Source organism: Poecilia mexicana, unplaced genomic scaffold (assembly GCF_051168715.1).
Source record: "Poecilia mexicana isolate PSO_F unplaced genomic scaffold, ASM5116871v1 scaffold_21, whole genome shotgun sequence".
Taxonomy (NCBI): domain Eukaryota; kingdom Metazoa; phylum Chordata; class Actinopteri; order Cyprinodontiformes; family Poeciliidae; genus Poecilia; species Poecilia mexicana.
Window position 1 is genome coordinate 14201791 of NW_028263390.1, and position 27361 is coordinate 14229151.

At 39.1% G+C, this 27361-nt stretch overlaps 1 protein-coding gene and 1 long non-coding RNA gene across 7 annotated transcripts in view; both read right to left on the bottom strand.

The window, feature by feature from the left end:
• utrn (utrophin) overlaps positions 1-27361 on the bottom strand; it is a 183611-nt gene that overhangs the window by 38538 nt on the left and 117712 nt on the right. For 5 of the 6 annotated variants that reach the window (XM_088002105.1, XM_088002106.1, XM_088002109.1 and 2 more), the window contains 9 exons: positions 25411-25682; positions 23412-23558; positions 19864-19942; positions 17971-18031; positions 8782-8843; positions 7333-7407; positions 4387-4588; positions 2314-2399; positions 756-913 (listed from right to left, as the gene is read on the bottom strand). In XM_088002105.1, coding sequence (XP_087858231.1) covers positions 756-913; positions 2314-2399; positions 4387-4588; positions 7333-7407; positions 8782-8843; positions 17971-18031; positions 19864-19942; positions 23412-23558; positions 25411-25682 — 1142 coding nt within the window. The remainder of the gene's footprint in view (positions 1-755; positions 914-2313; positions 2400-4386; positions 4589-7332; positions 7408-8781; positions 8844-17970; positions 18032-19863; positions 19943-23411; positions 23559-25410; positions 25683-27361) is intronic. The other variant, XM_088002104.1, reaches the window with a different exon arrangement.
• On the bottom strand, positions 11004-17955 carry LOC148153060 (uncharacterized). The gene is made up of 2 exons (XR_015761827.1): positions 11096-17955; positions 11004-11064 (listed from the first exon to the last, which is right to left on the bottom strand). It is a non-coding gene; the product is annotated as an uncharacterized LOC148153060 (long non-coding RNA).

Here is a 27361-nt window from a genome sequence, read left to right on the forward strand (position 1 = left end):
CTGCCAAAACATTGTTGGACGTTTGAATGATTAATGAGGAGCTCAACTACAGCTGACACAGAGATTCATGACCAAACCTGGGAGCAATTTGTTTGTGTACATGTGCATGTTTGTGTACTGAAGCGTGCTCACCCCCATCTATGTCCACGTGTTTGAAAGCAACATCAACAAGAAGATGTGGAAGAGGACTTTCTTTGCAAGCTGAAATCTGCCTCACTCTGATATTTTTTGGAGTTGCAGTGCAGGGAATCGGAAACATTTATGAGGCTGATTTAATGTCTGTTTCTCCCTCTCTTTTTTTTTTTATAACGGTCAGAGCATAAGTCAGGGAAGAAACAGTAAACACAATCAAACAGCGAATCCCTGAGGAAGAGCAACATCGTTAAACAACAGTAAAGTCTAAAATTAAACCTGAGCTAGATGGCTATTGTAAAACTCAAAAGGACAGTCAGCAAAATAGTTTGTGTCAATACAGCATTTATTTTTGATGTTGGCGCAAACGGCTTGGTAATGAAAACAAGGTTGTTAAAAAAAGATCAGCAATCTGGTGCAACTGAAGGAAAAAAAATATATTTTCATGTCCTCGTTTATTGTTTTGGACAAAGTTGGATTTTTATTCACAATTATGTTGCTTTGTGTCAAAAAATCTCAACAAGACACACAAAAAAAAAATCAAGTTCAAAGGAGAGAGCACTTTTGAAAGTCACTTTATGCGTTTGGAAGCCATGCATGTTTCCATCTGCGTGTTATCTTACATGCTGGAAGCAGCTGCGGACGCTCGGTTCGATATTGGACCCCCCAAACGCGGCCACCTCCCCCAGCTGCCTGGGGATCTGGATGGCTTCGTGGAGCAGCAGACCGAGCTGCCTCTGGTCACACGTGTCACCGGCTGACGCTACCTGGCTGAAGAGATCTGTGGAAGAGCGCAGTGGAGCGAGAACAAAAAAAAAAAAAAAGGGGAAATAAAATTAGGATGAGGGAGTGAGAGAAAAGTCACAGAACGTGGGTGATATTGAGAAGGAATACGCAGGTATAAATAGATACGATGGGAGAAAGAGCGACGGTATAGATGCAAGTGGGAGGAAAGCGTGTTGTAAAGTGTGTGCATGCAGGTAGGAGTTGATGGGGAGGACACAGAAAGCACCAGAGGAACAGAATCAGTTTTAATCTCTCCAACTCGGTTTTTCGGTACCAAGCTGTTCCCCCCGCTAATCTCTCCTTCCCTGCTTCCAAAACTCCTGCTTCCATGGAGACTGACAGAGCTTCACTGGATGAGGATGGCTACCTGCTGACACTTGTCACACGTTGACATTTCTGTTTCTGATAATGTTATGAAACACCACAGAGTTTATTACACAAAATAAGCAAACAGGGGTTATCCAGAGAAAAGGAGGACAGTGTTGCAGCTCTTTCTGCTTCATTTGCAGCTGCCTTTGATCTCCACGTGCGGCTCGGCTCTGATGCCAGCTTCCACCAAGCACGTGCGCACATTTCCACACTTGCAATTATGTGCATTTGTGACCTACTTGTCCCCCTTTATTTTTATTAGCTCTTAAGACAACTGACCAATCAATGCCCACGGCTATAATGGAAGACTTTCTGATGCGCAATTAGATATGACATTCAGAACCATCGCCAAGAGCGTCAAACGGCAGAACACCTGGTTAGGGATCTGTGCAAGGCTGTGTGAGTAAATGCATGGGATTGACAGTAAATGAAACTCCAAAGTAAGGGAGGAAGGACGCAATCAACCGTGCTTTATACCCTCCTCAAGCTAATAGGAACTGCCAGTGGAACGAATAGGCTCAGGGATGGAGTTCATGCCATGGCAAGAGAAAGGAAGAGGAAAAGGAAGAACAAGAGAGAAGCAAGGGTAAGAAAGATGGGACAATAAAGAAAGGGGAATTGTAAGACAGATGAACAATGGAGCAGGCTGTGACAGGGAAAGAAGACAGACGGAGGGAGATACGGCAGCAGAGACAAAGAGCAGGAAGCCAGACTGACAAGTCCTCTCCCAGTGCAGCAAGCCAATGCTCACGCCGTCTAATCCTCAAAAAGAAATCAGAAAGCAGAATTAAATCAAGAACAGGGGGAACGCAGGAGGTCTCTCATCCAATTAGACAAACCATTCTCCGACGCTTCCCCCCCACCCACCCCTCGTCTCTGTGTTTGATTAATACTACTAGGATTACAGCTGTAGCGAAGAAGCGGCGTGGGCGCAGACTGATTTGCGTAGGGGAGCAGGGACAGCAGTGTGTGTTTTGGAGCATGTGTATTCCTGTAAATACGCGTCACCCACTCGTTTCCACTCACATTTGTACTTCTCCTCCAAGTGCCCCTTGGAGAGAGACAGCAAGCCGATCTTCATGGAGAGAACGCGGATCTTCCCACTGCGGCCGCTGCAGACAGAGGATTCAACACAAGACCGTGAGGGCTTTGTTAGTTTTATTTTTAGAGCAAGCTTCTCCGTTTCAACAATGTTCAACGGATGGATTAGAAGGAGCAGGAAATCGTTAGGTGCTTGTTTGTGTGCATATTTGATTCTAATTCCTTTTTCTGTTTGCCCCCAAACGGCGTTTACACCGGGAACGATGCTGGCTTACAGCATGTAGACACACCTGTTTATACAGTGATGATTTGTTCATGCCAATTTGAATGTGAATGTCAGCTCTCAATAGATTTGTGCAACAGCTCGTTCGGCTGCCAAACCGATGCTCTTGGTTGTTTGTACGGCATATTGACAATACCGCAACATTCAGCATCGTGCAAAATCTAAGTGTGTTCCCCGAATACAAACATCTACTTGAGAAAGTATCTGTAATCCTAGAACTTTTTCCACATTTTGTCATGTTGTAACCTCAACATATTTCAGGATTTTTTTTTTTTTTACTATTGCAAAGTGGATAGAAACCAATAAATGGTTTAATAAGAGTTTGGTGTCCTTTCATTGCATTTACAGCTGCAAGTCTTAGGATGTCCCTTCCCTCTCTAAGACCATTTAGAGATGAAGTTTTCATCTATTTGTCATGTTTTACTTAGGAGTTGTTCGAATCACACAAGCTCAGTATAATAGAGGAAGCTTGACTGCAAGACTGATTACTTCAGCATAACCGTGACAGAAATATCAGTCCCATCAATAAGTCGACAGCAAGTTGAAGGTCATGTAAACACAGGTTTATATTTCATACTCTGTGCCAGATGCAACACTGATGATACCATCTCCAGATATCCTGTCACACACAGGCAGCCAGCTTTTTTTATACGTTATCCCTGAAATGCTGTGACAGGTCACATAAAAAAATTATACAAATAAATAAAAAGCAGGTTACTAGCATCGATTTGTTTATTACTACGGCCGGAAGATGAATTACGACACAAGAAGAAATGAACAGAAATCAGGCAGCGGTACTGGCATTCGTGGCTGGGAAAAGATGAGAAAAATCTGATGTCTGCTGCAGCAGGAGTCACACTGCAAGGATTTCATAGAGAATGTTTGACACCAGTTTTGATTTTTTTTTTTTTTTTTTTTGCAGGTTGTCTCTGGTCAAGTTTTGAATTGGCTGACAGTTTCTGTCACACTAAGCAACCTCAGACCACCAATAAAAGCTCACAACCAGAAACTTTCGTTCTAAAACAAAACATTTTGTCCTCGACGTCTAGTAATCACACAGATTTAATTCAGCTTTAGTGACGTCTCATGCCAGTTTTCTATATTCTGGGAGTCTGGCTGCAGCTGCCAGACAGCCCAAAATTTACATTTGGGTCTAATCTGACCAAACCACCTTTTTCCATCTTTAGTGCGTTACCCACATGGCTCGTAGCAAACTCCAAATGGAGTTTTTACATCTTTGTTTTAAGGCCGTTTTTTGTTTAGTCAATATTCTACAAAAGGGCAGATTTTTCGAGTGGTCAAGAAGTGGTTAAGCTGTCAACCTGTCAATGCAATCGTGCCATACTTTCCAGAAAATAGCTATCGAGATGCTAAAAGCTTGAAATATCGCTTTGTTACAAAATCCTGCTTTAAAATTCTCTCTATTGAGTTCTTCCATCTTCATGATGTTGTTTGTTCTCCAAGATCCTCTCACAAACTTTTAATCCTTCCCAAATTAGCTGCATTTTCCCTGCAAATTAAGCAATTCAATTCATACTTGATTTTATTTGAGGGTATTTAAGTAAAGGGGCCTGAAATAAATATACACTTTTGAGATTGTTCTATGTAAAAAAAAAAAAAAAAAAAAGTTTAATCTCCTCCCACTTCTTAACTGCACTAGTTTATTAAATAAAATCTTGATAAAATTATTGTAGTTTGTAGTTGCAAGTGTAACAAACTCGGTTTTAAGGTGTTTAAATACTTTTACAAGACAAATCAGCAGATTTCATGCGTACGTGTCATAAACGTTGAGCAGCCAGTTGAGGCACATGTCAACGCAGAGAGGCACGTTGACCAGGTCTTTGTGCTCCTGCTCCAGGCCGTCGTAGATGGACGTCAGGCAGTTGATGACATCTGGGACGGAGAGCAGGTGGCTGTTGTTGGTGAGTTTGTGTTGTTCAAAGGTGCTCTGGGCAACACTGAGATCCAACAAGTCCACTGCAGAAGAGAAACGATGAGAGTGAAGAGAGGTGGTGGTGAGGGGGTGGAGCAAAATGCATAAAGAACGGGGATCAGGAGAAGTAAGTGAAAGTCAAGGGGATGGGAGGGGAAGAAGGTTAACAATGACAAAGACAGGGGAGAGAGGAAGAATTGGAGAGAAAAAAGAACCAATAGTAACCTCTCCGACTTATTCACTGAGCTTTCGGCAGTGGCTCGGATTACAAGAATTACAACAAATCTAAACTGAAAAGAACAAGAAACTGGAAACGGCATCCACTATTTATAGACAAAAACACTACAAATTTCAAGGACGTTTCAGCTGAAGATGTGGAAAACGACAGGGAGCAGATAAATCAGAGCAATGTATTATTATGAAAGGAATCTAAAGCATAGACAAATGAGGCAGTTAATGTAGCAGTCAGCCTTTTAATTTAATTTGTTGGCTCCTTCGTCACAGACAAAAATAAGGCCATTATTGTTAAATCAATATCTCATAGTTCTATGATATTCTCCTCCTTAATTTATTCAAAGAGAAAGGGCAAAGAGAACATCTAACAGGCAGAGCACTAAATCCAAATAGCTGTATGATCTCACACCTGCACCAAAAATTGCAACAAAATTTGAGTTGCCTGAAGAAATCTAATCAAAAATATACAATAATTATCTGCACCATAAATAAACGACAACAAAACCCTGTGAAAGTATTCACTGAAGAGCAAAGACTCAAACTTGGCTATTTTCAAGATCAGCAAATTGTTTAAAAATGAAGTCAGAACAACAAAAAAAGATGTAAAGACGAATTTAAAAGACATTGCTTTTAAACATGCATGTTATTCATTAAGGCTGCTTCCTTTCAGAAACAATAGGCACTTTTAGAGCAAAGTTGCTCTGTTTTGCCCTGAGCAACAACCTAGATTAGGAAACATTAGCAATCTGTCGGAAATTCTTGAGTTCAGATGGACGGCTGCACAGAAACTCTACTATTAGTAGCGGGTCATTTCTGTTTCTAATAACTGAAGAAACTGCACTAAAGAGGGATAAATCAGAGGAACACCATTATTTTGGTCATTGTGTATTTCTTCCTTTTTTGCCAAGAAGTAAATGACTTAATCAATACCACACTTTAAGTTTATCCATCTGCTCCGCATCAAACAAGACCTGCCAGTCGGTCCGTTTCACAAAGACCGAAATGAAAGAACAGCTGGGCTCTCTCTGCCCATTAGGTTTCAAGTTTGTTAATTAACATGTTATATCTTATTTATCTTGGCGAGTCAGACAGCAAATTAGCAGAGTTACAAAAAACTTTAGGTTCAAGTTGAGGGCAACCCCGTCTACTCGGGTTTCTGAGCAGTCCACTGATTTTACAAAATGCGGCTCACCTTAACGGATATGTCAATGTATTTCTAATAGATAGATGGACATATTTTTCCAGATTGTATAGGAACCTTGTCTACTAGAACATAAAGTTAACAGAAAGCCTTATTTTTCATCAGGCATGGACTCTTTTATTGCCATAATAACTGTCCAGTAACTGTTAAGCATCTGCAGGAGTATGAATAAGAAACACGACCTGCAGGGCTAATAATCTTCAGAGAAAACTCAAATTCTGATTGAGTTTTTATTGTTTGTCAACCAATAAAAATAAAAAAAAGTCACTGTTTTGCACAAATTTTTTGAAACATTTTTACCTCAGTGCCTCATTGTTATAAGTATGTCATGCGTTTCTCAATGTTTTCCCCAATTAACCATTTAGTCGCATTTGTTTAAAATACAGATGTTTGTCATTTTCTTTACACGACTCTAGCTTACAAACACGCAGTTGGTGGTCCTTCTGCAGGAAAGGCTTTTTTCGCTCCAACACACCACCTGTGTTAGCTCTAATCTAATGAACACCACAGAACCGCAGAAGCCTGCATCAAAATGAGTCAAACTGATTTATTCTTATTGCAAAACTATTAGATTAGAGAAGCAATCAAAGACGGCAAACAAAAACACCTGAATCATTAGAACTGATTAAAAAAAACAGCAACAAGCCACAGAAACAGTAAACCATGGTGCATTTGTGACATTTTTAGATCTTTTCTGCATTCACACTCACTCTCAAACATGCAACAAACAGCGGGATGTAAATGAGAAGGCCCCTCTAATAGTGCTCTATTGCGATAATAATGTCAACATCTGGATAATAGTCATCATTTGTCACCATTATTACACTGTGCTGATTTCAAGTAGCAGCTGCCATGCTGGGTGAAACCTCAGAGGAGAAAATCTGCATGCAACGGCTGAGTGTGTGTGTTTATGTCTGCGTGTGTGTGTGTGTGTGTGTGTGTAGGTAGGTAGGTAGGTAGGTGTGAGAGCCACATGGGACTGTATGTAATAGCCGCCTTAATCAAAGCTTCCATTACAAAGCAGAAAATATGAGCTCTAACATTATGGAAAAAGAAGAAAAAAATCCACCTGTGCACCCTAAATGAGGCTGTATTCAACAAGCTTAACACCAGGAACAGCTGTGGCTGTGTCGACAAGATCCGCCACCCACAGACACGCGTATAAATATATAAATATATTCATGCAGCAAAAGGTAATTTAGAGCCAAGGTATGCCTGGCACCTATGCTGCACTGACACAGCGCCTGGCAAAGTTTCAAATCATTACCCTTTCCCAAAAGACGAAAAGAAAAATTCAGAAAGAGCAGACTCTGGCTGTGGACATTAAGGTGAGGATGTGTGCGTCTTACTCACAGCAAAGAGCCTTTTGTAGTCTGCGAATCTTCATGGCTGTCCGGTACGCTGAGAATCTCACATTATTCAAGTCCGCTGCAGGCAGAGGGGAAAAGACAGGAAGATGAAAGGTGAATCGACAATGGGGGGGAAATAAAACCAACGTGGGGAGATCAGAAAAAACACAGAGCAACACAAAGCTGTCTGCAGGGCATCACAAGCAGGACCCATGTCTTCACTCAAATCTGACTCGTCTGCAGAAGGAATCAAGACCAAAACGGCGCTAATGTACGATGTGTGTAATTAGGTCGGTCAGTTTCCATCCCCAAGGATGGACGAAGCTATTTGTTGAGCTGCTGCCCTACAGAAAATGCTCCCAAAGTTTCCGAGGTTATTACCAATCAGGCTGCTCATTAATGAACAGTTGTATTGGCCCTCCCACAGGGACTCAGACATCCATTAGTATATTGACAGTGAGTGCAAAGGAGGCATGCTATCAGCAACTGTCTAAAGTTAAATGTGAAACCCAGATGCTTGCTAAGTTAAACGCGATGTTTACACACCTCTGGGGCAAATTCCTAATTTATGAACCAAGCTACATGCATTAGGCAGGAACATATATGGCCACTTATGCAGACAGCTGGAATAATTTCCCAGCATGACATGAAATTTACAATACACACATATACAGATCATCTGCATTTTATCAGCATCACTGGCTACAAAGTCCTTAAACATACTAGTTTGACAAAAAAAAAAAAAAACAATAAATGATTCTATCTATCCTACTTTTGTGACAAAGTGCTGTCTTTCACAAACAGCAATCATAACTTTAATAAGTTACTGCATTTGAAAGGTTGATGAGAGAAAAAAAACAAAGCGTGCATTTTTCACACAATTTAGAATTTTTTTTAGAGATATTGAGGTAAGTCATCGCAACATGAACAAGGAACAAAATAAATCTATTACATCCTTTGTTATTTATTTTAAAAGAATATTAACTTTGCAGTTCAGTGTTGCTTCATTTGAAAGCACAGCTTGAGAGTTAGGTCGGTTTTGTTTCTCCAGACAAATTTAATTTAGGAAGTAAAATGGTTAAAGTGGCTTTACACGTCATAAAGCCTGCAGATGCCGATCTAGACAAGTAAAGCACAGCTAAATGCCACTTAGAAGTAAAACATATACATTGCACTTGAGATTAAGGGCTTTGCAATAAATCTGCTTTACAGTTTAGTTTCAGGTTTTCTGGCCCCAAACGATTTATTTTAAGAAAAAATGAAAGTAAATTGTATTGTATTTCAGCTATGAGAGTTTATATGTTACGTACAAAAATACAATTACAAAATTGAACATGTCATTATGTTAAATAATCATTGCAATTTTTTTCATTAATTAAACTCTCCTTAACCTCGCAGGATTCTGATAAACACCTGAAGTCGCATGAATCCCTTACGCATGTGTGTTTTGTACCTAGAGATTGGTAGAGCTCCGTCATCTTTGGATGATCCCAGCAGGTCGTCTGTGTTTGGTGACTGAAAAATACGACACCAAGAGAAAACGTTTAGACTGAAGAACAAAAACGTCACAAACACATTGTAAAAAAAAATAAAATAAAACTGCACAGATGAACAGAAATACTTCTGGGATACCAGCTGATAAACCGAAAAGCAGCACCAATAAATTGCCTAGAACTAACCAACATTTAGCTGGATTGACTCAAAAAGGTCAACACAGTCTTCTGGCAACTTTTCCGAAAATCCAGAATTAAGGTAGGAATTATAGGTGAAGAAAAGATGAATTTGCCATATTATTGCTAAAAAGTGTTATTGATATTGATTAGTCCACATTTTCGTGACAGTTTTCCTTCTTTTAATATTCAGAGTGTTAACAACCACAGTATTGTTTAGCATCTCCGTCACTGAAACATAAAGTACAGCTGTGGGTATTAAATAGTTTAAGTCCACGTGCATATACATGTATATATGTACTCTATATGCATAGAAACTGCTATGCTAACAAAGCTAATTGACCTTGTTCTCAGTGTAAATATTTCATGTACAATCAGGGTCAGGACGACTACAAAATAGTTCAAATGCTTGGATCTTCTACTAAAAGTAGATGAAATTGAAATCAAAGTTGGCAAATCAAAGCTTCGATGAAAGAATCCTTACATAAACTAATGGGAATATGGCCTTTCAACACACACTGTGCATCATAATTTAGTTTTTTTCCCCCACACTGGTGACAGTTTTATTGTAAACTTTCTTTCTATAGTCTCTAAATCGGGGCCAGGGACTAGAGAGCTGTTCCCGAATCCGATATAGAAAACATAGTACTGAACAACACAACAACACACAAACACTCCCAAATCACACAGAGTGAATCACTCTCATCACCACAGGGCGTCTTTTTAAAACACCACAGGACACAGAAATAAGGAGAACAAGTCCCGAGTCCCTATTCACTTCTCCACTTCAGTCCCAAACAAACAAAAAGAAAGGGGGAAAAAAAGCACAAGAAGATCAACACTGCATAAATAAATAAAATAAGATGCATGTCAAAGTCGATCAAACTCCGCTGCCTTGACATGCAAAGGACCGCAAAGAAAAAAAAAAAAAATCTGACTCAAGCTGCAAATGCAAGTGATGTGCATCTATTTGAGGTGTGCAGGCAGTGATGTAAATCTCCTGTGTTTGTGTGTGCACACCTATTTTTTATTTTTATTTTTTTGTTAAGAAAGCACCCGACTGTCGGGAGACGCGCTCAGATCCATGCAGAACGTTTGGAGAAGTTTTCCACAAGACAGTTTTTGAAACGCAGAAGATCCCCTGTGGATTCTGCAATGGCTCGCCCTGTGCTGACTGTCAGCAGGAAGTAAAGTCGAACCGCTGCAGCGGATGGCATAATCTCTCCAAGCACACAGATGTCCATCACTATACAGCAGCTGCGCAGACTGATAACCTTTTTCACAAATGAGCAGCCATCGCTAATGCGCGACTCGCCCCTCGCTGTTGGCTAACGGAGAGTTTGCCTAAGCTGTCAATGGGCCTAAATGAATGCGGCGAAGGAGATTTGTTACCGTCCGCTCCACACAAACGCAAGAACTGTGAGAAAGATTACCCGCTATTCACACAAGAACCGGTCCAAAGTTATTTTTAGAAAACATTTAACAGTCGCAAACAATTTCCTCAAACAAAAACATCCAACGACCATTTACACAGCCCGTAAAAGCCATAATGAGAGCAAACAAATTGCGAACCGTTTTATTGAAACACCTGCCCCTTTCTGCAGTGCCGACTGTCAAATTATGTTTGCAGTTTTGACTGGGGGAAAAAAAAAAGGTATCTCACAAAGCTGCTTAATTTAGGATCACAGGACCCAAACGTATTTAAAAGAGGAAACTTAAAGAGCAGTGAGCAAAATCAGATATTATGGTCTGGAAGCCTTTTAAACATACAAATTTAAATGATGTGTAACATTTAAATGGTCAGAATCAGTTTTCCATGAACAGGAGTTGTGTTCATGTTGATCTTAAACTACAGTTGAAGGCATTTAACTTATTAGCCTTAATATATCAGAAATGCACCACGAAATCAGCTGCTGACAGAAATCTGATGATTTGTAACTTGACCTGCCATGACAGCTGATTGGCTGTTCAGAAACTCAAAAGGCAGACCCTACTGTACAGGTAAATGGTATTAAATAGAGATGTGCCGATCAGGTTTTTTTCCTGCCGATACCGATACCGATCACCTATGAGGGCCAATACACCGATACCGATCACCGATACCGATCACATAATTATTATTTATTTATTTTTTATCATAAACACTACCGGTTACATTATGTGGAAAAAGGAACCATGAATTCACCTTAATTTAGACAAACACTTGTTTTTAATAACTTTTTCCAAGAAGAAAACTAAACAAAACAGGCATTGTGCAAATTGTACTGCTATTGGTAATACTATCTTTAACAGACTGATAACATATGAAGGCTCTGAAGAGGCTAAATAATGCAAAGAGCCAAAATAAAACCTCTCAACATTGCCAAGAAGTTCAAGTATAAAACTTAACATTCAAAGGCAAAAACAGGTTCCATTACAATAAACAATCCAGAGTTACTGAATGAAAACTTCCTGATAGCATGGCGGCTAGCTGATTACTGCTAGCTCTGATTGGCTGTTTCTGACTGAGCGGAGTAATTATGCAGATCAGGGAGGAGATCGATTATTTTTTTTAGAGATTATCTGTCTCATGTTAGGACAGCGAAAGTTTTAATATGTAGGTAAAATGTATTTTTTTTAAGTTAGATGCTGCAGCTTTAAACAGAGGTTCGGTGTGAGAGTCACTACCAGGTGGAGCAGAAGCGAAGCTCCGTCTGTGAAATATTACTACCTGTAGCGTAGCAGCGGTTCAACAGGAGAGCAGAACCAGCGTCTGACATCGCAGCTCGAAGACTTAAATAATTTTGCGGGTTATTTGTTTAGCTTTCTGACCGTCATGCTAATCCGGGTGAGTGTTTGTAGCTGTGCGCTGCTTTACCTGCTGTCTGATCCTCCGTATGTCTTTTTTACTGCAGTGAGCCTCGATGTAGCCAAACTCCGTCAAGTATGGCATTGTTTTTATGTCGTATTAGCTTCGTTGTGTTGATGCATTTTTGACGTGCTTCAATTTTCCCCACAACACGCAAACTTCCCCATTCACTCAGTGCGTTATAGTTCCACATCGCTTAGGATTTGTTGTTGCGCGCTTGCGCAGTGTGAAGGAAAGAGGAGACCAGCTGCACAAGCAGGCTGCGAAATGAGAAGCAGGTGATCGGTATCGGTAAAAGAGACAATGATCGCCGATCACCGATCATGCACTTTTTCACGAAAATTGGCCCGATTATGATCGGTGACCGATCGATCGGCACACCTCTAGTATTAAAGGTCAAAGTTGGCCATTTTCACCATCTGCAATATGGAACAGAAATATCTGCCAACGCAGAGCAATTTATTAATGTTCCCAAATCATCAGAAGGGCAAACTGACGCAGAGCTGACTGACAGAAAGGTTTAACAAGGTGGCTCCGTTTTCACTTTCAACCTCTGTTTGCTACAAAACATTATAAATTTGAAGCCTTTCAAAATCTTATCTATAGATTCAAACACTGACTAATAATATGAAGTAGCTAATGCCTCTTAAAATTATTAAAACTGCAATTATTTTGTCTTTGCATCTGACTTAATCTTAAAGAAATTGGTATTGTATTTCCATTTAGCAGAATTAACTTAAATTGGATCTTTTATCACTTTTCAATAGCCATATAAAACAAACTATGGTATATTGGCACCAACTAGCTGATTCTTAGAAAGCCGTTAGCTCAAACTTTAGCATGGCAGTAGATGACCAAATGATGATCTCTAAAGTTTTGTGTTGTAGATATTTTTAGCAGCAACACTTTTTCTCTTTCTGTTGTTTAATTTTTTTTAGTTTTTAAAGCACATGCTGTTCAATCTAAACTGGAAATAAGTGAAAAAGCAACCAAACACCATGAAACTGCTTCAGAAAGCATGAAGAACTAAAGATCACTTTGAGATTTCAGAAGAGAACTCCTCGAAAGCAAAGTTTAAATAACTTTTCTTCAAAGACTGTAGTTTAAAACTTACTGTAAATGTGGCTTTTTATGTAGTAAGATCTAATAAACATCTTCAACTAGTTATTAACGGGACATATTAAAGCGCTCTCTGTCACCAACACCAATACCAAAAATTTAGTGAAACACTTTGGTCAGATTATCGCCACTTCTGAAGTACAAATCCAGAGACTTGAGGCATTAAGGTGCATCAAAGTTGATCTGGCTTCATGTAGCGACTCTGTGAAAATTTAAAAAGCCTCTTCTTTCTTCTTTTACACAACAATTCAAGCACACTCACACTAACTTTGAAGAAGACATTTCTTCCCAGGCAGTTTGGCATCTTCCCTTTTTTGAGCCACACCAGAGAGGACACACAACTCCAAAACCAGTTGGCCTGAAGTTAAAAAAACAATCCTGACAGCTTCACCGGATTGAAACATCTGTGATCACAGGCTTTTGTTAACTTGAAAGTGATAAATCTGTCTTCTAAATTGCAATATATCCAAAGCTTTTAGCTCTAATCCCCTTCTAGTGGCAAGCCGCAGACACAAATGCAGCACACGTGTCTGTCCTCCCCTCTTACCTGGCTGAAGTCTATTTTCTTCATGCCTGTGACTTCATTCTCTTTTTGGGAATGTGTTACCTTAATTTCCTGCTGTTTCTGTTTTTATTGCTTTGGGAAAACAAGCTGGGCAGGATGACGCATTCGTATCCACCAGACTGCAGGGTGGGGAAGAAATAACCTTTAACTCTAGGATTTTATAAGGTTTCTGTCTGGCCGGACGGGGAAAGCAGTCGAAGCAATTTGACAAAAGTGACCCTCTCAGACTAACAGATCGCCTGCTGTGACAATTCAGCTTATTAAGAATAATTGCTTTTTCCCTTTGACATTTTATGTGCGACTTCCCCATCCCTCGCTGCAGTTTCATTAAAGGTTAAAGTGATTTTCATTACTAATTTCATCCCTGCTGTTCCATAACTAACAATATACGTCCCGCTACTCCAGTTTTGCACTCGCGCATTTCCCTCTGGGAAAGAGGGAATGTAAACGAAAGAAAGCCTTCCAGGAAAGCATCCGCATTCTTTGTGCCTTCAGAGATCAAAGCACCAATCTGAAACAGTGGCAGAACAGTAACTTGGCTGGTGGGAGTTTTGTCATTGTCACACGCTCAGAGAGGGGACATGAATAATCATGAGTGGGCAGATGAATGACTCCACACGTGTCTGGAAATCCAAAGAAATGAAATTAGTGAAGGATTGGAGTGAGCCAAGGGAAGATTTCGGGACTATTCTTTTTCCTTCAGTGACAGCTCCTCCCAGGGCTTATCAGAAGGACTCAGTGACAGGTGATAAGTGCCTTCATTCCCCACCTGATGTCTTGTGCCTTTTCTCTAGCCGACATCTCTTCACCCCTGCTCCTTTTTTGTACTTCTTTCTTTGCTCCTGTATCACAGCTTCATTTTTGCCACAGAACTTAGAGCTCTGACAGAGTAATTTTCCGATTAAAAGTTCAGCTAACCACACTAAAGGAATGTGTGAGATGGTATTGCACTCAGGTTATTCAGAGAGTAACATCTGATTTCATCTCATCATTTGAACTCTACACCACAGGGAGGCAAAAATAAGGGTAATTTTAATCAGGGGGGCCTTTGTCGCGCAGAAGAAAAGGTGCACATCGGGAAAGAGGATAGGAGGAGGAGTGTGGGGGGGAAATGAATGTGTCAAACAGTGATGTGAGCATCCTGAGAATGCCTCAGCACTGAAAGCGGCCTGTGATTAGTCCTGGGGATGGATTCAGAGTTCAGCGCAGGCAGCTAATTAAGTGGGTTTTCAAAACCGAGTGCTGGCTTTCATGTTCTGCGCGTGAAGGAGAAGGAAATTACACCGAAAGCAATCTACATGTTTGTTGCAATAGGAGAAATTGGGTTTCCGAGTGCCTTTTGAACTCTCCCACATTTTGTCCCACTACAACTATAAACCTCAAAGTATTTTGACTTTATCGGATGGGCCAACACAAAGCAGTGCGTAATTAGGAAACAAAGAAGCACGGGGTTTTCAAGACGCTTCATGAATAAAAATCTGTAAAGTCTCTTGTGCTTTTGTGTTCAGACCTCCTGCGTAGAACCACCCTTTGCTGCAGCTACAGCTGCAAGCATTTTAGGGTCTGTCTCAGCCAGCTTTGAACATCCACAGACTGAAACTTCTGTCCAATCTTCTTATCCAAAGAGTTCAAGTTCCCTCGGATCAGAATGAAATGACAACGTTTTGATGTCAGCTATTCTAGTGTGACTGGCTGCATGGATAAGGTCATTGTTCTACTGTAAGGTGAATCTCAACCACTGTTTGAAGTCATCTGCAGTCTCCAAGATGTTTTCTTACAAGACTGACTTGTATTTAGGTCCAAATACGTCTCATTATCTCTGACCAGCTTCCCCACTGCAAGATGTTTCCACCAACATTTTACACTGTGACGACAGTATGTTTTCCACATTGCAGAAGAGTTTTCATGTAGGCCAATAAAGTCACAAAATCACATTCTTCCCCTGTATAAATTGTGGGAAAACTAAAAGAACTCATGCTAAGAAAACAACTGACTTCTTGTCTGAGATTTCAGTATATGACCTATGTTTGCCTCTAAGGCCAACATAGGTCATATAGGAAATGATTTTAGGTGTATCCGTAAAAATGGTGTCATTTAGGCTGTGCATCTGCATGGACTCAGCATCTTGAGGGACCAGAAACTATCATGTTTGAAAAAGGGGTTCCAGGGTGGACACATTTTAAAATGCTAGCTTTATGTTTTTGTGTGACCATGCAAGTTGTGTGTGTGTGTTTTTTTTTTTTTTTTTTTAAAACAACGACTTAGAGTAATCTCTCTCCTTCGCGCATGCACTTCACTCTCACAAATAAACGCGGCACTGTTTGGTTACAATGTTACAGCCTGGCATAAATATTACACCATTTTCTGTGGCGCTGCAACTTGTCGCGTGGACACATTTTTTCTTAATCATTTCCAAAAAATATACCATGATTGTCTCTGTGTGCACAGGGCCTATTACTCTCTGAGACCCTAATAAAAAGTCGCATTTATACTGAGGCCATTTACTAATTAGGCAACTTCTGTATGCACTTAATTGTTTAAGGGTATCAGAAAAAACGACAACTGGCTTCTTCCTAGAATGCTATTTTTAAAAATGTAGAAAACCGTGTGTCATTTCATGCATGGCTTTTGGGATCTGAATACTAGCGGGGCGCACTGTAAGGTGCCGTGCTCCTGTCTCACTGTGGGTGTCTGTTTACTGACTTGAAGCCTTACTACAGCTGGAGTTCATCTGCATCTTCATGTTTATCTAACCAAGCATGAGCGTTTGCATCACTGCTCCATGTGCATTTGTATGCAAGGTTTTGTTTTGCTTGAACTGCGTTGCACACACGTGTTTTGTTTGTGCACACGTGTTCTGTCAGTGTGACAGATGTAGGTTCACTGGCTGGGCGCATCTGTGATCACAGGCAGTTTTTTTTTTTTTTTTTTCTCTCGGTTTTGTTTTTTGTACCAAACGTATAAACTGGTCCTGCGAGCCCTGTCGGGCTTTAATCTCTCATCGCCTCCAGCGTCAAGCTGCTGCAGACACAAACACAAGCAGGTGTCAGCCAATTTTTAGGACTCCATCCTGTTTTTAAGTTTCTGAATGGGGGAAAAACATTTTCTGATCTACAAAGAATCTAGCAATGTGTCATTTCAAGACTGTAATAGGCCTTGGAATTTAGCAAATAAAAGTATCCGTCTTATAAAAATTTTTTTGCGTCACTCCAGCATCTTCTGATTGCTGAAGCTTTTCTGAAAGGTAGCACGGCATGTAAGCTGTGGTTAAAAGCAGATATCTAAAACTTTGATGTGAAGTTTTCTCTTCGAGTCAGCCAAAAATCATGTAGAGTTCAGATTCAGTTGTAAAGTAGTTCACTGGCACAGGTCCTATCCCCAGATAATGAAACTTCAACATCTATAAGCCCGACATTTGCAGAGAAGCAGAAAGAGCTGCAACTGTGAGAGAGCATCTGTATCCATCTGAGCAGAAATGCAAGTTTTGTTCAGGATGGCAAAGATTGTGATGGGGAGCAAAATATCAAAGTCATTGTTACACTTGCACTTAAAACAGCTGTTGTAAAATACAATTATTATGAAGGAGGCATATTTTTTTTAAAGTGAATCAGGAATGTTAAGGTGAAACATCTGAACTTTAACATATCCAGGAGCATATTCCTGAATAAAAAGTCCCTAACTACAAGAAAAATAAAATATGTGCATGCGTCATGCTAAGAACATGGTTGCCCCATCAAAACATCCTACTTTCTTTGTCTTTTCCAGGTAGGAAAAGGAGCCATTTTTTACACGACACTTTGTACCAAACGTGCTTCAATGTGTGGCTGGATTGTTTTTTTTTTGTTTTTTTTGGACCTATTTTGACACCTGATAACATCAGGGAATCTTTTATACTCTCCTCATTGACCGTTCTGTGGAAGTGTGGATTTGAGCATCCAAGTCACGGTTTTATCAGGGCCCATATATTGTAGCAAACTGGTTTGAAAGCCTATCAGAGCCGCGATCATCAGGGATGAAACGAGCACAATCGGAGTTCAAAATGACAGTTTTCAGTGGCATTCTTAAATTATTACTTATTAATGTGAGAGCTTAGCGAATACTATGATTGTTGTGGTAAAAAAGCAAGAACGTTTTACTCCTGTATCAATCTCCAAATAAGTGTCCATCTTACGTACATAACAGTCAAAAATCTTCAAGACAATATAAGACAGTTGTTAATGCTAATTGCCAACATAAGCTGCCAAACGTCATAACTTTATCTTTGCTTGAAAAATAGCACAACGCGACATTGTCTTATCTCTGAAATAAAACTGAATAGCAACAAATTTCTGCATCTCTAGAAAATGCCCAAGCTGATGAGTAATGAGAGTTACCACTTCATATTTTACTGGGACATGGATGCATTTTAAACATGCACTGAATTAATTTTTTCATACATACTTGATGTAGTAGGGAACCTTGTTCTGAGAGACTGCACGTTGCCAGGGGAGCTGTACAGATGCTGCAAAGAAAAGAAAAATTAAAAAAAAGACAAGGAGATTAAATTCAAGAAGCAGCTCAAATTAAAAAACCATCCTAGTAAACACCGCGTACTCTACAGTAATCATTTCAGTGTTGAAGCCTGACTTCAAATAAGCTCCACATTATCATAATGATGCAGAAACACATTTTTAATATCTGTTGCGGTGCTAAATCCGGTTAAACAGTGGCGCTTGAGAAGTTCTCCTCTGGAGCAATAAGCAGGAGAAATTTGGTGTGATTTATCGCCATACCACTTTCCCTCCTCCGCGACACAGCTTCACTCTCAGATAGAGAGATGAAAAGACAGTAAGAGAAAGAGATTAAGCAAGATTGGGAGATATACGAGATGAATAGAGCACGATAAGCACGCGGTACTTTATTGATCCCCGAGGGAATATTAAGCTGCTAGTGTAATGAGAGCGAATGTGTGATGGAGGAGATAGTGTCACAGTGTCACGAAGATGAAAGACGGCTGGTATTTTGTCTGGTCTACTTTGCTGAGCTCTCAGCAGCACTTGCTCAGTAAATTTGTGTCTGGCGGTGACGCAGCGGGGTGACTGAACACCTGCTCTGGATCACACGCGGAGCATTTAGTCTCCGTGCCTGACAGCCAGTAAAGAGTATCAGGTGGAACTCGAAGAACTCTGATGGATGGATGATTATGAAAAATGAAGAAACAAAGGAGAGAGGGGAGGAAGAGAGAGGCTGCTTTGTTTAATATTTCCACATCTGTCTTTCCGCTGTGGAGGTTTGTGTCCAACTTTCTGCACAGAGCTAATGGCCACTTGAAAGAAGGAGTAAAAGGAGGGAGTCAGTAAAGATGTCATTAAGCATTGCATTATTAAAAAGTAAAGTGTTAGATCTGCAGACTGTGAGGGAGAGTATCAGAGGCCATCTAGTAAATCTGGAAAAAGAAAAACAAATTGACCTTTTCATTGCACACTGCTTTGATTTCAAGAATATTTATTTAAAGGGTAAAAAAAAAAAAATCACTTGAGGATTTTATTTTATTTTATACTAGACTCACAATAACAAAATGTTCTGTTCAAACTTCTACTGTTGCTAAGTACTTTAACATGGCCCACAGCATCACAGGAGCAATGCCGTACTAAACAATAATCACAAGCGCCTTCTTCTACATGTTTATGTTTTGTTTAATAATTAAGACAATTGTGAATATTTTCACTGATAACTGATATCTAATTTGTTTGGTTACTTATTGATATTCCATTTGGGAAAAAAAACAAAACTGAAGGTCCATCTTTTTCTTTAACTACAATGACAACCACTAGATTCAACACCTTAATGCATATAAATACTTTCTGTTAGAAACTGCTATACAAGGTAAATTTTCTCAAGAAGACAAATCAGTAGAGTTGAAGTGCATCTGACCAAAGCACGAAGTCCTTTAAAAGTCTCAGTGCCGCTGAGGAAATTCTACATCTGTACGTTTGTATTGGTGGAGAGAAAATATGAGAGAAAATGTGCTTCTTGCATAACAAGCTGCCATGAAGGTAGAAATAAATGGTTGTTATGGAGAAAACACATGTGGCGTACTGGTATGTTAACTTATTTTTTTTTACTTTCTGTAGTTTATAAGAGAAACTTAATTTAAACTTCCTACCCACACCAACCTAAACACTCAAGTTAATCAGTCGCAAAAAAAAATATTTCTTGTTTTTTACAAGCAGTGGCATTGATGGTTTTGTAAAAAGCATAAAATAAAGATAATTGCAGAAGGAAGTCTGTAAAGATGAGACAGCCCAAGGCACCCAGTGTTTATTACTGCCTTTAAAGTGTAGTTTTACTCACTGGAGAGGAAATGCTGAGAGGAGGGGCCAAAGTCCCTGTGCGCTTCCTGAAGGAGTTTCAGTCTGTCCTCCACTGCTACCTTTAAAAGGATGAAACATAAAGTAATAGACAGTGAGCTGGAAACCATAAAAAACACAACTTTACAGTTAACTGGACTTTATGCCATTGTTTGGAGTGCAGTATATATAATTATAAAGCAATTAAAGAAGAAAGGGATTTTCTCAAAACAATGTTTCTCTAACAGAAGTACAAAAAGTACTTATTGTACAATTTTTAAATAATTCAGGAATTTTCAAATACACCATCCATTTTTTATCATTAAAAAAAAAAACTATTCCAAATTGCTCACTGAGAAACAAGAATAAGCAACACGCTGGTGATTCACAAGCTCTCGTCTCTTACCAAAAAAGAATCTTACTTTTTGTTCCAGCTCAGTCTGCAAGTTTGCAGAAACTACTGAGCAATCAAAAGACCATAAAATAAAGTTTTCCTGCTGTCTTTCAGGGGGGAAAAATCCCAGATATGTAGGTCCTTGTGAAGGCTGACCTAAGCAAACAAAATGTTGTCAGGCATCAATCAGTCGAGACAGTGCATCTTCGCCAAACCTGCAATTCTTTCGGGGCTGCTTCAAATTGACAATGGCATGGCCAGCTACGCATGATGAGAGCTTGTCAAGATCAACAATCTTTGACCAGCTGCAAAGCAGAGCTCTGCCAGGGCCACAAACTACCCCGATCATTATGTGAAGGCAGGACAGGCACAGCATGAATGATCAAAGTGCAAAACCTCCAGACAGTCGCAACACAAATGAAGAAATAAATAATAAAAACAGATCATTACTCAGACATTTTTACACGTTTTCATTGATTTTCAGAACTTGAAAATCAATCAAAAAATATTTTTTAAAGTTAAAGGTTTAGAGCTAATCTAATGGGGGTATTTCAAAGTTTTTATTCATTCTGGACATTTAATTATTTTGAGATTTAAACTTCTTGGACTCAATGTGTTGGTTGAGTCAAACTTTAATGAATTGCTAAATGCTGAACAGAGACATTTATTTTTATTTTTCAAACAGTTTGAGAAACACTTCAGATAGACTGGTCAAAAAGAGACTGAACACTTATTACAGACAAATGGCAATTTATTACCGTAATTGTTTTTTTTTAAACCATAAAAACTCTTCTCGTCTCATTCCAGGATTCTTCTAACAAACTGCATATATCTATTTATATATATATATATATATATATATATATATATATATATATATATATATATTTTTTTTTTTTTTTTTTATTATTATTATTTTTATTGCACATTGCATGCCCCCTACATCAGTTTGATACTAGAAGAAGGAAAAATAAGTGATATCTCCATCTCCCTTCTAAAATAAGGGAAACTATTACTGAGTTAGAAATATGCAAGGCTTGAAGAGACTATATATGGATAAAAGCCAATTGTGCACAGAGTTTATTAAACTGGGAAGGACATCATGATGTTGGAGAACAATGAATATTTGTGGTTGGCCTGCAGTATTAGCAATCTTCAGAAACCTCAATCAAGCTACTTACTGCAAACCATAAGGACCCTCCAGAACCATTCAATCCAATTAGAAATGCTACCTCAAAAGAAAGGTTTTGGACAAAATGAGTTTTTAAAGGTTATGCTTACCAAGAAACAGTAAGCACAAACATTCAACTCAAGGATATTACATAAGCTCTGTTAGGGGATAGAATTACTTTGTCCTACAACTAACCAACAAAAAAAAATCCTTGATCCATTTTTTACTCGTGTCGCAAAATCGCCTCAAACTGCCTTTAGTCTTAACACAGTCGAGTTCGTCAATTCATTTTGTAGACGTAAATTGCTGCCATCTAATTCCCAAAATGCAAACATCATCCAGTTGTGATTTTGTTTTACAGCGTTGCATAGAAATTAGCATAAAGTGATGATGGACAAGAAAGGACAGTGCAGGAATTCATCCTGTGACTCGATTTGTGAGCCCTTTTTCAACTGATTTATTTCGGCTTAAATTAACATCAGCTTCACATTTGATGCACAAATATTGTTTAGCATAAATCCAGGAGAAAAGGGGTCAGGCGCAATACCAATTATGGTGGCCACACAACACAAAGATGTCAAAATCTGAACATGAAGATTATTATTCAAGATACTAAATAAAAGTTTGTAAATGCTACAGTCAATTACAACTTCAAAACAAAATGTTTCTGTAAGAAGAACAGTCAACCTTCATATCGAGGGAATAAAATGTGAAGCTTCATGCTCAATCACATGCGTCAAACAGAAAAAACTCCTTTAAGAGCCTTGTATTGACATCTCAGTCGGCGCACCTGAGGTCCGCTGTACATGGCGGTCTGTTTGCTTTGCCTCATTTCTGTGAGTGGCAGCACAGTGAGCCCTGCACATCTGCACAGATATGATGACAGCCAGCTCACAGATGTCCACACTGTGATCCTGGTAATGGGCACAAAAATGGCCGGTAGTCATGCCTCTTGTTTTTTTGTTTTGTTTTTTTTTTCAGCTGCTAATGACTTTTTGCTTACTGTACCACAGAGAGACAGATGGTGCCAGTCTGCATATGAAACCAAATCATCAGGCCGCGCAGTCGGACCGGGCTTATTAGTGAAGCCGCTGCCTTCCTGCAGGCTGAAACAAAATAAGACCAAAAAGGGCCAGTCCAATAAAAAAACGCTGTCATTGTCCGCCTCAGTGTGTGACTTATGATCACTTCAATGGCAAAAAAAAAAGACAATTAATGGGAGCCTTTGCATTGTGTGGAAATATCACATCACTACTATTTAGTCCAGCTTGACAGTTTTCCCCCTGAGGCAGAGTCACACTTAAACAGAATAACCTGAACAGCTTTTTCCGAACCCCAAGATGGCTTTTTCACCGAGCTCTTGCTGCATCTTTGATACATTTATTCGGCCACATCTTTGACTAATTTATCTAATCCGAGCCTGCTGAGGGGCAACACTGTCTTTGAAATCAGTTTCCGTAAAAATAGAGTCACAATTGGACACCAAAGGAATCACCACAACATTTAAACCTATGTTCTGAGGGGTCCTTCCCAATGTAAGCCCCCATTTACTAAAACTTCTGCAAGAATGTCTTACATTGCTCATAAAATAAAAACAAAAACTACAGTATTTCAATCTCTAATTCCCAACAAACCCCTTTCCCTTCTTGCATGATGACTAGTAGCGAAATGGATTTCCCTTCAGGGCTAGACACGTTCCAGTCTGAGAAAGCTCAGCAGGCACCGCAGCGGATCAGACCAACACTATCAAGCTTGCAGAGAACTAGAGATGTGACTGGTGTGCTGCGAGAACAACATCCACTGATGTGCAGAGACAAAAGCGCTGCACAAACGACACAACGTCAAATTGTTGCAAAGCATGAAATAGAGAAAAAGATAACACAGGCAGACAGCAGGAGACACTCAAATGCGTTGCAGAGAGAAAAACCGAAGACACAATTATAAAAGAAATGCAAAAATAAAAAAACAACATAAGTATTTAAAATACCTGCAGACTCTTCCATCTCATGTTGAGTTGATCCAGTTGTCTGGAGGCAGTAGAAGACAGCTGGATGTCCAGCGGTGTGAGCTCAGCAGCAAGCTCGTTGACTACCCGGACATCCTGACGGAGGGGGGTGATCTCCTCCCTGAAGGCCTGCAGGCAGAGCGATGTACCATAATCATTGTTTAATCTCGCCACAGTGGTCGTCAACCTCACATTTATGTCTGTGAGCGTTCTGGAAAAGACTAAGCAGCCCCCCGGTTACCATGAAAATGAACATAATGAAAGGAAAACAAAACTCTGAAACCTCTGAGGTGTACAGAGAAAATGTGAATCTGACTAAAATGGACTTTTTCCTTGCCATGCTCGCTGCTGTCATTTTTCTTCTTGTTAAGAAATTGTCTTCAGTCTCTGAGAAGAGACATCATTGAATTGATGAATGCTGCAAAGTAATGACTGAATCAGCAAACCGAAGGCAAAAGCAAACAGAGGGGAACTTTGTTGTTTAGACAGAAAACAACAGCCTGTAAAAATTTAGATAAAACTGCACCACCCTTCACATTGACTGACTCCACTTATAAAGATATGTAAAAATCCTGAAAACAGATTTATTTTCTATTCTGGTAGCAAAATCTCTTTGGGAAAAAAAATTGGAAACATCCAACCTTTGATCTGGTAGTGGGGTACCAATACTGCTACAATTACCTTAATTTGCCTTCAGCACCTCACTTAATCTCTTAGTCTCTTTCTTGCTCTTCTCTTCAACTCAGCCTGCAAGTTTTTAATCCATTCTGTTTCAAGACTATGTAGTGTACAACATTGTGTGCTTTCTGTTGGTAGCTTCCAGTCTGGCATTTGTTTTTACATGTAAACAAACATGGATAAAACTATCTTTAACATCCTCTTCTTTATGTTTAACACAGAATAATCTTTGATGTTGGCTGTAGACGAAGCACTTAGGATTGAAGTGAATGACAGAGATGTTTTTTGTAAAAAATTAGCTGTTTAAGCACAAGCAAACATTGTATATAGTGATCTGTGAGCAAAGTAGTTGCTTCACTCCCTCATGTGTTTGGGTGGCAAAGAGCAGAGGGCAGCCTTGTTTAATGATCGGGTAATGACATCCAACAGCGCCGGATAACAGGAGTTAACGTATGTTAAACACTCCCTTTGAGAGTAAACTTCACAGATAATTATTACAAAAAAAAACAAGATTCAAAACATAAAGCCACCTCGTTTCATTTGGTGAGGAAGCAAAAAAAGCTGAACATGTATCAGCGTTGCTACGACAACCTGCTGTTTTGTTTTTAGTTTACTGATTAAAAACAACTAAATATGCACCATTCAAATTGGGGGTTGAAGCATTTTTATGTAGAAGATTTTTAAAAATTTCCTCTAAAATTCAGTGATTGTAAAGAGGTAAACAGAGAAAGTTTTCTCTCCCAGCCTCCCAGTTATATTTTTGTTGCCTAGAATATTGTGAATAAAAGCTACTGGCTCTAAAAATATTCCCCCAAAAGGTCCTTGATGTCTTGTACTCTTAGAAGTTTCCCTGGGTAATTGGAAGAGAAACTAGCCTATAATGTTGCAGATCTTATAAAACAGAAGGCATGGATTATGAGTTAAAAACATCTAGATGGTTTGATTAACTCAAAAAAAGAAAAGTATAAACAAGAACAAAAGATTGTGGTACATTGCCAGAGGTAGTCAAACTGTTTCACTAATGTCTCTTAGTGTGAAATATCCTATTTTAAAGAGAATACTTTTTTTTTTATATGGTTTTTTCACATCTTTACCAATTGGCAATAACAGTGAAACTACATGATTCACAGAGAGGCGGATTCTTGCATTATTTCATACATTATTCAAAATCAAGCTACTACTGAATGATTCATTGAAAAACATAACCATTTGTATTTTTGCATGTCATTTTGCATGTCTGGAAGTTTACCTGACAATGTCTTCCAAACCATAAATAAGAAACCGCAGAGGTCAACAAACTCACTGATGTCTTATCGATGTGGTCCTGAAGAGAGTCGATGAGCAGGTCGCCCACCGGCTGCCAGGTAGCTTTGGTCTCCTCTGCCCGTGTCAAATGCAGGTCGAGTTGGTCCATTGAGCTCTGCAGGTCCTGGAGTCGCTCCAGAGCTTGCTCCACCTGAGCCTGCCAGCCTCCCACGTGGCCCTTCAGCCGCTCCCACCGCTCCCTCACCTCCCCAGTCTGCTTGCGGATGGCTCGGGCCAGTCCTCGGGCCTTCTCCTCTGGAGTGAGTTCTGCTGAAATGTCAGGGAAAAAATATGTATTCAATGAAAAAAAAAATATATATATATATTTTCTAATGTTTTCAGCTTATTGAAACGTTCTACTTGGTAATGAGAGTGACATCTTTAACAACAACACCAGCTTTTTATTTTTCAAAACATGTACAGCACTTTTAACTAATGTTATTTCAGTTTGATTTGAATGGAAAATAGATGCAGGAAGTCATGTTTTTCTCAATTTTGGACAACTCTGGAAAAGGGCTTTTGTTCAAAAGTGACAGTGTGCATTGATAAATATTTTAAATGACACAAAGTCCCCCATTTGTCGCCTGAGGATGATTTTCCATTGCCCTCCTGCTAGGAGGTACAGGCCAAACAATTAAAATATTTTAAATACATTTTAAAAAAAACATGAACATTATCCAAAAAAAAGGCGCACATAACATTCCAAGGATCTAGATAATCAAATTTCATATATTCACATTATTTATAGCAATATCACATTAAGATTCACTGTTTTAAGAGGTGAAGGACAGAGATATCTTCTGTCCAATCCTGGGTTATAAAAAAAGCTATTCTGGTCAAACTAAAATTTACTTTTTTTAACCTGTAGTTTATAACCAGAGACAATGTAAAAGCACAAAAATATCTTCTTTTATCTACATTTTTACTAAGTTGCAACACAAAAGTTGCACTTTACAAAAAAAAAAAAAAAAACTCTAGTTTTTAAAAATTAAATCCCAAAAAATGGGACAATGTTCATCAGCTGCCTCTTGCTTGAACATTACTTTTTCCTGCAGGTTCAAACGTAAAAATGACTAAATAGCCAACTCAAAACCTCCACTCAAACTGCAACAGCACCTGGCATAATAAGAACGCAACCACCCTTGAATTTTGATAAGTGGAGCGTGTAATGTGAAATTTGTGCTTTCTAGCAGGTTTGAGAAAATATCACCAGAAAGAATTTGAATGCACAAAAATAAGTAGCAAAAAAAAAAAAAAAAAAAATCTGAAGAAACGGCAAAGAACGGGAGCAGAAGGCAGCCATGATGAAAGTGGCCAGAAGAAAATAAAAAAAGAGAAAGAGAGAAAGAGGGAAAGAGCAAGCAGGAAAGGTGAATGGATAGGGTAATTGCTAAAGATCAGATGATGCCACCAAGGAGGAAAAAGCTGGCAGACGTGATAACTGCTCCCTAAATACCGTTTTAACTGCTGAGAAAGATGAGCAGCTTTTATGATGTCTAAGGTCTCATCTCCTGTGTGGTGACTGAAAAATCATTCTTCACCTGTTGCAACTCAGTAATCTTTCTCTTTTTTCCTCCTCAGCCAGATCCCTACATGCACACAAGTTCCCCGAGATAGAGTGGAATAACAAAATAACAAAAAAATATAGCATTAAGCTTAGTGAGAAAAATTAGTTTTAAGCAATTTGCTTAACTAATTGGAAATCACAGAAAGCAGAAACATTAGATTGGCTTAAGTTTTTTTTTTGTACATACATATATATATATATATATATATATATATATATACATACATACATTTATATATAAATTCCAGTTTCAGATGAAATGTGCTGATGAGATGAAAGAGCCAATGTACTTTTATTTCTGACTTTCTAGACATTTATTGTTGATTTACTGAGAGTTTTGGGAAAAAAAGGCATCAAAAAGTTGCCAAGTCTTAAAAAAGGG